The sequence below is a fragment of the Passer domesticus genome, chromosome 6 (genome assembly GCF_036417665.1).
Source record: "Passer domesticus isolate bPasDom1 chromosome 6, bPasDom1.hap1, whole genome shotgun sequence".
In the NCBI taxonomy this organism is placed as follows: Eukaryota; Metazoa; Chordata; class Aves; order Passeriformes; family Passeridae; genus Passer; species Passer domesticus.
The window spans coordinates 3,138,200-3,152,259 of NC_087479.1; the positions used below are offsets into that span (position 1 = coordinate 3,138,200).

Here is a 14,060-nt window from a genome sequence, read left to right on the forward strand (position 1 = left end):
GAGGTTGCAGAAGGAGCGTGTGGGTTATCGGAGCGAGCGCATTCCTGCGGGGCCCCTCGCACAAACCCCGCGGAGCTGTTTGCACAGCGCCCGCCGCTCGTCCCAAGAACATTTCTTAAATTGTTTCTAGCACTCTCAAGAGCCTGATTGTGCCTTGAACAGTTATTTTAGCGATTGCTGCACGAGCAAGTGTTTCCCCAACACCCCCTCCCCACGAAACAGGGCAGGACTCTGCAGAGACCCACACGCCGGGCAGGAGATGGAGGCACCTTCTATTCACCAATCATCTCCCCGACTGGAAACCCGATTGGTGACCCTGGACCCAAAGCCTGTCCCCATCCCCAGGCCCAGGAGAGCTGGAGGAGACCAGCAGGCTGGAACACAGCGATTCTCACGGCCCCGGGCACTGCCTGCAGCCCCTGGGTGGCTTTGGAGGTGGTGGCTGGGCTGTGCCACAGACAGCACGGAGCACAGCACCATCCGTGCCCACCATCACCTGCTGGGGACTTTGGAAAGGGCTGGTGTGGGGCCAGTGCTGTGCCAGACACCCCAAAGCACTGGGGCAAGGCTCATCAGATGTTTCCATGGCACCCAGGGCCAGGTTCTCACCTGTCCTTCTGGGCTTGTTGTCAGGAAATTAACAAACTGACCTGTTATTTTTTTCCTTTCCCAAGCCACTCTCCACAAGTCCCAGGAAAGAGGGTTAAATCCAGGCTGTGTTCACAGCATGGTGGACATGCACGGGATGGCATCACTTGGAGGGGTCAGTCTCTCACACGTGTGGCTTCAACCCCAGGGGCTTCCCCCACACAGCAACATTTTGCTGTCATAAAAGGATCAAATGATGCTTTTCTCACTGTTGAATGCTCTACCTGTCAACCCACACCCTGAGAACTGATGCACAGGTGGGCACAGGAGGGGCCCAGGGATTTTCCTGTTAACGAGGCTGGGGCACGAGGGCCACTGTTAATGATGGTGGTTGACAGACATTCCCACATTGCCCATTCCCAGCCCATTTTCCTCATAACCAAGGGTCCAAAAGGGGTTTCTCTGAGCGTCACTGCTTTTGAATGTTTTATTAGAGACTGAAGCCAGCACAGGATATTGAGCACTTCAGCAGCAGAGCAATACAGCCCGTGGTTGGCTGAGTTTAATATGGATCTGATTGTATTTCCAATTACCAGAAATGCACTGAAGCCAGTCCTGAGGAAGACCAGAGAGCTCCAAGCGCCACAAATCTGGGCCATTTAGCTGCTATGAATCCTTCCTCTCTTCCCTCATGATTCATCTCAAGAGCATTTAAGTCCTTGTAAAAATACATTGCCAATTAAAATGTGAGAGTGGCTCTGAAGGATTAGACAAATTGAGAAGTACCTTTTGCAGCAGGATGGGATATGAGCATCCCTCTTTTTTTTTGTTTGTTTGTATCAAGCGAAATCCTGCATGACCCAGTGGGAATGAAAACTCCTGCTGGAAAGTTACTTCAAGGTCCATGGCATCCTTCTTTTAATGAAAGTTGAGTCTGGATTGGGGCTGAGGTCTCTGAACTCCACCTTGATGCTATGCTGTGTGAGATGTAGCATCCCAAAGCAAAGGAAGCAAACCCCTTTTTTTGGAGAGGCTGAGCCCAAACGGGCTCGATTGCAAATCTTTGTTACCTGATGCCAGAGCCACTGGGCAGCACCCCTGGGGCTGCAGAAACGGGAACCTGCTGTATCATAGAACCAGTCTTGGAACAGACCTTAAAGGTCCCTGATTCCAGCCCCCTCCCATCTGAGCAGGTTGCTCTCGTCCCCTGTCCCTGCTCAGCCTGTTACCTCCACCCCTGCACAGGAGCTGCAAATCCCCCCTGTGTGCACAGGCTTCTCTCTGATCCCCCTGAAGCCTCTACAAGCTTCAGGCGGTGGCTCCCAGCAGCTTCAAACAAGCGCATTAATCTGTGACAGCCTGCGCTGCCAGGGCGCGGGCAGCGCAGCAGGGGCGGCCCAGACAGACTTTTATGGCCACAAAGGCCACGTCGCACCTGCTGACGGTTGTGAATAGACTTGCAGACAGCACCAGGTGTGCCATTGCAACAGATTGCACAACTGGGTGTGCCTTTCATCTATGTATAGAGCCCCGGCGAGGGGATGGAGCGCGCTCGGCAATTGTCCTAATTTAGCAAAAAATCCTATTTGTCCAGCGGGTCGCCCAGCGCGGTCGGCACGTGTATTTCAGGAGCAATTATCTCGGCTGCCCTTGGCCTGGCCCCGGCCCCGGGGCGCCGCTTCTCTGGCCGGCGGCGAGGGAGGTGATGGAGCGGGGAAAGGCGAGCGGGCGCCGGCCGGGGAGCGCTTCCAGCGGCGCGGGAGCATCCCCGCATTCCCGGGGAATGCCGCACCCGCCAGCCCCACGGCGCAGTTCAGCTCGCTTGTTTACAGTGACAGCTTTTAGAGAAGCGTTTTAATAATCTCTCTGCTCGTGAGAGCTGGGAGCAGCTCGGGGCTTGCAGCCACTTCACAAATAGGGTCACAAAGAGCAGTGACAGACCAGGTCCATGGACTTGCAAGGTGCTGGTTCCTTCTCTTCTGCCACCAATAGTGAGCCTGACAGCCACACTGCACTGAAGGTTTTATCATTCCAGGCTTCATTAGAAGTCTGAGTCATAACTTCGGGTTCATTAGATTATTTCTGCATCTCAAAGTCACATCGTAAAGACAGCAGAGATTCTAAGACTTGTGTTATAAATGTGGACCACTCAATTGTACTCAATAAAAGATGCTGATCTCATGGGGACGGTGGGATGAGATCAGATCAGAATTCTGCAGGCTGGAGCCAGTATTCATTAGCAGCAAATGGGGACCCTGCTTTATGCTAGCTGTCCACCCTCCATGGATGTATGCGTGGTGGCACGTCCAAAGGATGCATCTAAAACGCAGATGTGATTGTGAGATTCCATTAGAAGAACTTTTCCCCTGCCTGGCTTGGCCAATGTATACTGGATTTGCTCTAATTAGGATCTTTGAAATGAGCCCGGATGAGTGAAATGAGATCTGAACTGTTCTGGTTTTATTTTTATAAATATGAATCATCTACTGTGTTGAAAAAAAAAAACCCCAAAACCAACAAGGCCAAACCCTTTGTCCCACATTTATCAAACCTTTATAATTGCTTATAAAATCTCCTGCCAAAATTAACATGGAAATAGTAAGAAGTTGAAGACATGTTTATATTTAATATTGCAAATTCAAACCACAGGGTGACCTCCAGCTCTCACCTCACCCCTGAGAAGCAGCAGGACCTGAGGCCAGATTTTGGCAAGCCTGGACTGCCCCTGGGGAGGTTTGGTACATTAAGAGGCACAGTCACAGTGTCTTGGAGGGGCAAAATACTTTATTTTTCCCAATTTCTGCATTATACAGAAAAAAAGATTTTTGACATGTATGCACACAAGCTGCTGTGTGACCAGTAATTTTCGTGGAATCAAATAGAAACTTTGGTTACTACACCCAGGAATAAAAGGCATTATTTATTCTATAGACTGTAGTAGTTCATAAAGCCCTCAGCAGCAATCAGGACACACTGTACTAGACAGAGCAGTGGAGACCCCACCTTGAAACACCTTCCAATGTAAATACATCAGACAGACAGAATTTATTTGCTTCTCACAATAACTCAGCCCTTGACTCACCATGGACCAGGCCCAGCTCAACACAGCTGTGTCTGAACTTCCACAAATAGCCTGGCTCCACAGGCAGAGGCTGCTCCTTCTTCAGTGGCTTTCCAAGGACCTTTCCTCCCTATCAGGAGGAGAACCTGCAAGCAGCAATTCTAAAAGCTCTTTTTTAACTAAAACCTTTTTTTAATTTGTACACCTATTGAGATAAGCAGCGATTTAAAATCAGCCACTGGACACCATCAGACACCTCTGCTGCATTCATTTCAGCTGTTAAGTTCAAGTTTGCATATTTGCAGTTCTCTTCTAAACACACTTAGCACTTCAGTACTCCTGGAGGCATTTATAATGTGGGCATGTTGATTAAGTCAGTGAATAACATAACCCAGTGCATAATTAAATTGCCAGACTTCATTCTGTTCCATTCATGCTCTTAACAGTTTCACATGACAAACAGTCCACATCCAAACAACACTGATAGAACAAGTACTATACGTTCTAATTAGACCACTTTATTAAATCAAATTATTAAATCAAGACGTTGATTTTAAAAGCCATTCCTCAGTACGTCTGGGCAGGTTGCACAGGCTTTCATGTAAACTGCACAAATCATGATAAAATCACAATAAAGCACTTCCAATCATTAGATTCCAAGAAGTGTTATCTAAGGGGTAAGTTCCATTCCTCCCATTTGGGTGGTAAGGAAATAGAGACCACATCAAACCTCAGAGAAATCCCTTGTGTTAATCACCTCACAGTCAAATTAAAAGAATTCGGCCTCTCTGGTCCCGCTCTAGAGGACAAAGTTTGATCTCATTTATCAACTATTGCCCATAAAGCAAACAAAGAAGCATGTGTTCCAGCAGAAGCCCCCATCCTTCACCCCTCCATCACCATCACTGCTGCCCAGCATTGTGATGGGAACAAACAGGAGCACATAATCTTACAGCTGCTCCATTGTCAAAGTGACACGTTGGCAGGATTTGCAGACCTGTTTGCTTATGAAATAAAGGTCTGCATGTTCAGAAATGCAAACCCCTCCTCTGCACAGGAGCCACAGAGAGAGCTGCTCCCTGAAAGCTGCACTGAACTCAGGAACATTTATGCTATCTGTGAGTGTTAAGGTTTGCTGTTTTCTTAAAAAAAAAAAATCAAAACTAACAATGAATACACGTTGCCAGTGTGTACAGACACGGTGAGAGGCTCCTGAGGCAGCTGTGCTGAGGGCTTGGGCAGCTCCTCAAAACAGTGCTGTGAGAAAGGAGAACTGGACACATTCACTTAACCTTGGCACAAAAATCAACATTTGCCTCTCCAAGGCAAATCTTGGCTCCAGTGATGCCAGTTAGTGTTTTGCTAATAATGGAAATTGTGTGAAGATTTAAATTCAGATTTTACTTCCAAATTTATTTAAAGAAATATTTGTCTTGTGAGAAGTTGAGTTGATTGAGGCAGGCAGATTTGCAGCTTTCTGCATGCACAGCAGCAGCAGAAAATCTTTCCTTAAAATCATGGTGCTTTACTTTTTGGGAAGTTTGGGTGCTATGTTGTTGTGGAACCACATGAAGCTGAAGATGACACCCATTGTCTTCGGGAAAGTCTCATCATAAGCAAACTTCATGGATTCTCCTAAAGGTATTTCCACAACTTCAATCAGCTCTCCTTCTTCAGGCTGGCCACCTCCTCCACTGGTTCTCATCTGGTCGTTTACTTCTGCATAAAACAAAGTCTGCCTAGAACCTGTCACACCAACTCCAGACCTGGAAAAAAGCAGAGAGAAAATTTTGGTTTAGGTAGAAAGAAGGCAGCAAGGAGCTAGGAATGGAAACCTGGGTCCTTAATGTGGGAGACAGAAATTGATTGAGACGAAATTATTGAGACAGGAATTGATTGCAACTTTCATGCAGAAATACCAAGAGATTTGAATACAGCTCCACATAAAATAGACCTATCTTCAAATGTATTCTTTGGAAATATGTGATTTTGGGATAAAATAAAAAAAGAAAAAAAATTTGTATTGGTGAACTGTTGTCCTACACACACTGAAGTCAACAGAAGTTCTTCCAGCTGACCTCAGGGAGAGCAAACTGCAGGATGAGTCACAGAGATGCACAAACAACAGGAAGAAGCTCCCCAGTCTATCTGTGTGCTGTCGTGCTACATTTGTTTGCTTGTTTTTACACAAATATTTAGATTTTTTACTCTTAAGAGGATTATGTCCATTCACAGCTGGAGTCCTCCACTCATGGACTGGATAGGTAAAGAAGGGAAAGGCAGTCTGAGACTCACTCTCTATCCTTTCTGAACTTTAGCCTTGACCCAAATGGACCACTGTAAGCACGCACATGTCCAAAGTAATTCAGTCTCCCTGCTAAATTTGCTTCACTGGATTTAGTTGAGGATATTTTAGATTATGTAGTCTTTCTTCAGCTAGACTGCTTGATGTGTATTATACTTCTTATTTGTTAATCCTCTATTTCCTCAGGACTATTTAATTTAGGTATTATTAAATAAGGGATAAGTAGATAATCCACTCATTTAGTCCTTCCAAGAAAATATTCACATTGTAATTGCAATTTCTTCATTTCACATGATTACAAGCGACTTTTCACATTAAATCTGGATCCAAAGTTCACTGAAACTATGAATGAGGCATTAGGGCAAGAAGAAAAATTAGCTTCCATATTATTACACATACAGAGGATTCTCAGATTTGTAGCAGTGTTATGATCTTAGAGTGTATATCCAGATTTACCCAACCATTAGTCAACTAAATCTTTCAGTTAATCCAGCACACATCACACCCCATAGCAGGAATTAATCATTTGTCTCTCAGTTTTCTAAGAACACTGGCAATTATTTTGTTTGAGGAATTAATAGTGACTAGAGAAGCTGGTTTCTAATATTGACTATTGAAATTGGTTTCTTACATCAATATACACTTTTTAAAAATAATGAATAGGGAGTGAATCAGTGAATTCTTTTCCTAAAATTACTTCTGATGTATTCTGTGACTTTGGACAAGATGTGTCACCCCTCGAGGATCATTCCTGTACATCTATGTGAAGAAACTGGACCACCTTTGGCATTTTCAGGAACTCTGAAGGTTGATACTGGACCTCTTTATTCCAGTGTTAGGTCTGGGCTTTTTGATCCACGTTTTAACTAACTGTAAAACTTGCAAGACTAAGAATGCAGTTTGCTGGTTGCCACAGGTTCCATGAAAAACACAGGACTGTGTATAATATATTTAATGTCCTGTTTTGGTTTTTTTTTATGATGAGTGTCAAGTCTGACACCTTCCTCTGGGGTGCCCCACCTGGAGAATGAAAATGATCCTAACCTGAGTATTTCCATGTCCACTTGATATTATATAAAGGTTATATACAAAACCAGCAAATTTATATAAGAAGTACTTCTACAAGAACATTCTGGCTTGATAATTTACAGCATAATCTCCTTCTATAGCCCCTGTGACCATTTCCTTATGAAATAGCTACAGCTGTGAAATCAGTTCACTTTCCACACAACTTTTCTCTAAAGGAAAACCAATTTCCAAGGTGCTACATTGTAAGACTCAGGATCATGCCACCACAGCTCAAATAGCAGAATTGATCTCCATATGGTGTAATTTCTTTGTACTTATTCACATGATACTCCCTTGTTATGAACTAAATATATCAAGAGTAGCTACTACACTTAATATACTTGAAAAGATGGAAGTCCTGGACATAAAGGTCTTTCCTTTGTTATGACGACCAAAGTATTTCTTCACATCTACTGGCATATAATTAACCACAGAAACAAACAAAAATTTCTAACAATACATATTCAAAGGAGGACATACCCACATGATCATTCTCTCTTACTTGATTACCTAATTTCCTCTTCTCTGGTGCAACTTTGCCATAAGATATTAGCTAAAAAGTAATACAAACTTCCAAGTGAGCTATAAAAAAATTAAAGAATTCTGGTATTAATACTCATTACATTCTATTCTCCTCTTTCCTCCCCAAACCAGTAAATCTAACATTTCTAAGCCTATCTAGAATCCCTTCACTATTTAGATAGTCACTATTTGCAGACTGTTGCAGGATGTTATTTATAAACATATTCACTGCTCTAACTTGTTGTATAGTCTCCCTCAAGGGAGTTGACAGATCCTCCCAATTTGATGATCCTAAACTGGGAGGAGCTGTTGACAAGGGCAGAGAGGTCCTGCAGAGAGACCTCAACAAATTAATCATCACCCATGTGGAGTTTAACAAGAGCAAATGCTGGAGGATTCTGCCTCCAACATCCTGACAAAGTGCAGCAGAGGGACAGACAGCCATCTCTTTGCTCCTGTGGCAGCAACAGGATCTGAGGAACCAGCACAAAGCTGAGTCAGGAGAGGTTTAGGCTGGATGTTAGAAAAAGTTTCTTCACCCAGAGGGTGTTCGGGCAGTGGAACAGGCTCAGGGCCGTGGTCACAGCACCAAGGCTGACAGAGCTCAGGAAGCCTTTGGACAAAGCTCTCAGGCATGGGGTGTGACCCTTGGAGTGTGACCCTTGGAGTGTCCTGTGCAGAGTCAGGAGCTGTATCCGACGATCCTTGTGGGTCCCTTCCAACTCAATATATTACATTAGTCTCTGACTCTAAAAGCCTATTTCAATGGTTTCAGAAAGAAGTTTAAAGATATAAAAATATACTTTATTTCTTAGAAGAGGCAAATATCTTAGCTTTTTTCACTTGCTATTTCATTCTCTAAATGCTTTGGCTTACACTGCCAGTTGATCATTTTTGCATAGATCCACACAGACTGCCCTTTACTAAATTAAATATTCTCCAGTATTGCTTACTGCTGTCTTTCACGACATTTCCAGACTGCTAATGTATCCTGCTTGTCCTTAGAAAATTGCACAAAAATCAATGCTATTCGCATTTTGTCTTAGTACCTTTGGCTTTTACAGAAATCAGAAGTTAGGTTTGTTGCTTTGAAGCTTTTCAGGTAGAAGTAATAAAGTGATTTTCCATATAAACTTGCAAAACATTGCACATTTCAGTGATTTTGGGCAATGGAAGAAAGCAGAGAGGGAGAAAGTGGGTCTGACTGGTGAACAGGCTACATGAAATATTGTTTGCAGTGAGCTTTCAGGTTTATCTGTCACTAGGAATTTTCTCTGCTTTTGCACAATTACCTGCACTTTCTGAGCATGTTGCTTAAGGAATTTTGATGCGCCTTTAATCCTGTTTATACTCCTCTTTCTGCTACCATCTTCTTCTAGCCCACATCTGTGGCATACACTTTTCCTTGCCCCAGTATTTCCCACTACAAATAAAACACTTCTGCCATGGTCTGAAATGAGTCACCTATTAACAGATTACAGCTATATTCATTAGCTTTGCATCTGTGGAAATCACAGGGGTCAGCACACCCGAACTGCAAGTGATGAGTTTCAGCCTGGGAAAGCCACCTTCCCGATAAAGGTGCCTTCCTGGGACAAGAGAGGCTTGGCTGGGGGAGGGTGAGCAGCTCTGAACTCAGCACCAGCCCACGGGGAGACCTCAGGCTTCGGTGTCAGTGCAGGGTTTAGCACCGTGCTGCCCAAACCCAGCAGGTCGTGGCTCACACTGACCCAGACCTACTAAGCCCGGCTTGACCTCAGCTGACTGTTCCAGCTGTATTCTGATGTGTCTGCACAGGGCTTGACTTATTTGCCACTGTGGGACAAAGGCAAATGATCCACACAAAACACAGCTCGGTTTTCCTCCCTCTTCATCCTGAGGATTGGTTTCCCCTGAGGAGCTGATGGTTGTTCCAATTAACAGCTACAGGGCTCACAAATACTCCTTGTCAAGTCATTAGGGCTTAAGCTCACAAGCCCTGTCACTTCAACAGAGAGATTTTAAACCTCAAAACTCTTTTAGCACTAAACTTTCTGCATTGCTTCAGACAGTTAGAAACCTCCATTACCTCTGACAACAGCAAGTCTAGGAATGTAAGCATGTCAAAGTAAGGATACCAAAGTAGTATGGTTTTCATCACAATAGTAACTTATATATAAGTTTAACACATCAAAACAAGATTGTGTGCTGCCTTCCCATATTTCATTTTGAATAAAACACTCAAACAGTGAGATTAAATCATGCTATGGCTTTTAAAGCCCTGGGCAACACACTTTTAGGCAATGCCACACCAGAGAAGGAGTTTCTGCAGTGACTGAGAAGCACTTCTCACCCTCTGCCCAGGGGTGGGACTGGCTGGTAGTGTAATTACAGTATTTCCATCTACCTCCTCCTCAGACCAGGGGAAACACAGGAGGCAGATTGTCACTCCAGTCTGTTTTTGAAACATGGCAATATCAGCTACCACAAAGCCTTTGTTTAACTGTTCCCTTTCATCAAATGCATAAGGAAATACACAGTGCTGGAAATCGAGCTCACAAAATGGGACTTTTCACTTGTCCTAAGTTCATGAGCATAAAGATACAGTACATACATTTTCTATCAGAAGTGGGAAACAGTATCTTATGGCTTAAAAAAATAGGTTTAGTAGTTTTTGAAGCCACAAGTGAGATGGAGTTTGCCAACAGTCAGTGAATTTTTTCTTCACAATGAGTGTACTCACGTGTGCATGTCCACACACAAACACGTTGGTAATCAGGGCCAAAATTCAAAGCTTTGGTTGAGATGAGCTTTGCCTTTTTCTCGTGTCTGGTGCTTGTCTATGCCAACCAATTATTTTATTCATATGTATCATGTTTCTAAATATTATATTTTTAATTTGAAGAAACAAACATGTATAAGAATATAAACATTATTTTGTACTCTACTCCTCTGCTGCAACATGGGGAACAAATAAGTTGATTTATATCCTTGTGAAGACTTATTACTTTAGTACAGATTTCTGATAGACAGCAATTAAAAGCCAAATTTCTTGTAATGTGTTAATACTAAACAAATACAAAATCTATGCACAATCAACATTCTTATCAACACAGAAATATATCTATTTTTTTGTTTTTAATCTTACTTTGTAATGTCCAAATTCCTGAAAGCAATATATCCTTTTCTAAGACATAAGCCATCTGGATGCAGAATTTGGGTATAGAGTAAATACATAATTCATGTTTACAAATAAATGTGACACAAATTTCTGTTATTTATGCTTAAATCAAGATCCACTTAGGCATGCAGCATGTAAATTGATGATCAGTGACATGAAGCCCCTATTGTCACTTCTTAGGACCTTTGTACAGTTCTGACATTATAAGCGGCAGGTGCAGGGAAAAAAGCACAGAAGTAATTAACATAAAATTATATTACATTATGCCATCACCCAACAGGTGTACTAGCAGGTGATCTTTCTAATTATAATGCAGTCTAACGTTTTCAGGGCTATTATTCTTTCCACATAAAAACCTGTGAATACAAACCATTTTTACCTCATTGCACAGAGGCTAAAAGCCATGGCACAGTAATTGGAACATCCAGTATTAATTCTCTGAATGCTCTTCTTGTACACTTCGGGGAAAAAAAAAAACAAATGTAGGAAGATTAAAGTAAGTACCTATTTTAATATAGTCGGTCCTTTAAACTAATCCATCTGATTTCTTTGCAGTGGGACTGAAAACCCACAGCTCCTATTGTATCCAGGTCAGAGCCAAGAGTTTTTTTTACAGCCTCTGGGAGAAAAGAAAGATGTAATGAAGGGGAAGGGAAGTTGAATTAGAAGCTCCAGTTCAACTCTACCCTGATACTCTGAGGTGTTATTGAAGTCCAATTAATTTTATAAATATTCTTCAGGACAACCAGTATTTTCAAGAACTAAAAGAAAATACTTTGAAATAGCAACAATAACATCAATGACAACAACAACAACTTATTTCCCTGCCCCTGTCTTGTAAGGAAACACGTCTCAAGGCAGATAGCTGGAAGTACTTCAACCCAAGAAACTAACTCACAGCTCAATTTCAGCAATGGGATTCAATCAGAAAACTGCTGGGATACCATGACAGAAAGAAAAATTGTTATATCTGGTACATGAGTAAGTCCAAAGTAAGACATTCACTTAAAAAATTTTGCATTTGTGAAAAAACCCCTAAACATTAAGGGAAGCTCACAGATTTCTTTTAGAGCTTTTAAAAATGTTGAATTTAACTTCAGCCTTCATGAACCCTCAGTGTATAATTATACTACAATAGGATTAGCTTCATTGTGTTAATTTATTATTGCACCAGGTAATTCCTTTACACCCCTCACATCAACCACCTAGGCTATTTTTGACTGATGCCATACATACAACCGACAAGAACTCAAGACACCAGCAGCCACCAAAACTTCCTGAAGTCTCCAAAAGTGAATTAGCTGCTGCCATAATTCAAACCAACCTTTCTGCAATACCAAAATGAAGTTGCTGGATGCCAAGCAGAAAAGTAGAAATTTGTGGAGTGATGATACTGAATTCACCACACAAGCTGCAAACAATACAGACTCTTTTCAGAATGATCCCTCCTCTGTCTACACACCAACATGAACCATCTGCATTTCAATTCACCTTCTGTCTGGCAATTTTATATAATAGGAACAGATATTTCTGATTTTCAAAGTGTGATTCCTCTGTCCTCCTCCAGTCAAGTTCCTCTAAACATGTTTGTGTTTCTTGTTATCTGTCCCCAGCCCAGCCTCCTTCACTCACCCACACCATACTGTCCTCCTGCTGCTGGAACAGTTTGTTCCAAAGACTCTTACTCAAATGGCCTAAATTCCCCAACTCCTGGCTTCTTTCCTCATTGAGTCCACAGCTCCTCTGTGGATCATTCAAGGTAATTAAGTCTGAGATCTGCTTAGTTCACTGTCTATGTGAATTCATCTATTCATCATTCATCATTCTAAGTGATGAGAATTAAGTCACTGGAGCTTTGACAGAGCTTAATAAGGGGGTCCAGTGGGTTACCTGTATGTGTATGAATTACCTGTGGCAGTACTGGGCTCACACTTTCCAGTTTAGCTGAGAAGCACTAAAAAAAAAATCCCCCAAAACCACTGCTACAGGCCCTGATAATAAATGAGGAAAATCCCTGCTATCTTTTAGAGTTATTACCTCTAATCTATAGAGTTATAGAAAAGAGAACAGAGCAAAGTTGAATATAGTCTAAGTACTTTCCTCATTTCCTTACAGAGAATTCTTCTCTACCACAGTGAATGTACTTTCCCCAGGTACATTTAGTTCTCAGCCTATGATTTTTCTCTGCATTGTTCCTTCATCTCTTCTTCCTCTTTTTCCACTCAAGGTCTTCATGTTCAATTCTTCCCCATAGTCTAAATTCTCCCTATGGATTGTCCATGCTCCATCTTTCTTAATCCATTAGGCACAGAAATGTACTGACCTCCCCAGCCAAAACCATTTCTCCCTTTACATTTGATGTGTCTTTGGCTCTTCATGCCCTTCTGTCAGGTCAAGCTCAACTCCTGCTTTTATTCCAGGTAGGCAATTTCCTTCTGATGACCATGATTCCAGCAAGGGGTGTCATTAGGAGTAGAACTCCCTGCTTTCAAGGGCTGTGATGACACAGAATACAGACAGGAGGTGAATGACAATGCAGAATCATGGAATATTCTGAATTGGAAGGGACCCACAAGGATCATCAGGTTCAAATCCTAGTTTTGAGACAGGAGAGGCATTGTGGAAAATAAATTATATCAATAATGTAATGCCTCTGCAAAAAAGGCAAACAACAAACTCCAGTGTATAAAGAATGATCTGTGTGATCATGCTTTCACTCTTTCCAGGAAGGCCCCCACTACAGAACTGTGCTTCACTTTGGGCACAAAATTTTTAAGAAATATGCAGGCCAGATGGAGAGAAGGCAGAGGACAGCAGAAGGAATGATCAGATATCTAGAAACTATGATCTGAAGAGAAAGACTACATCAATTAAAATAGTTCTGCACAGGCAAAAATAAAATAAAGGGAACATGCTTTACCAAGGAGGTGGAAGGGGCAGAAGTACTTCATGTCCACTGGGGACAGAGTAGTGAGTGTCAATGTTGAAGTAAAGAAAGGGAAATTTAGGCAAAACATGAAGGGAAAGTTGCTTGTGGTACAGACAGATGAGACACTTCAGACAGAATGCCAAAACTCTCCAAGAGAGGACATGGAATGGTCAGACTTGAGAGAAAGCACAGATGCACATTTGTCACAACTGGTGCCAGTCCAGCTGAGGCTGATCTTTGGAAGAGGAGCCACCTAGAGAGAGCCCCCCAAAACTCTGACCTGAGGCACTGGATCAATAAATAATGCAGAGCAGCTATTACACAGATTGCTGGGATGGGAGATAAGAGCAGAAGTGCAGGATGCATTGAAATTGTAATGGCATCCATATGCATTAATGCAATGGGTTATGCCTGTGCTTTGTATTGA

General features: G+C 42.6%; 1 protein-coding gene across 1 annotated transcript in view; it reads right to left on the reverse strand.

Annotated features, from left to right (window-relative positions):
- Positions 1-3,352: 3,352 nt before the first annotated feature.
- The window catches only part of NUDT14 (nudix hydrolase 14), a 59,408-nt gene continuing 48,700 nt past the window's right edge, over positions 3,353-14,060 (reverse strand). The window contains exon 5 of the mRNA XM_064422868.1: positions 3,353-5,415. Within this exon, the coding sequence (XP_064278938.1) occupies positions 5,175-5,415 (241 nt within the window). The 3' untranslated portion in view covers positions 3,353-5,174. The remainder of the gene's footprint in view (positions 5,416-14,060) is intronic.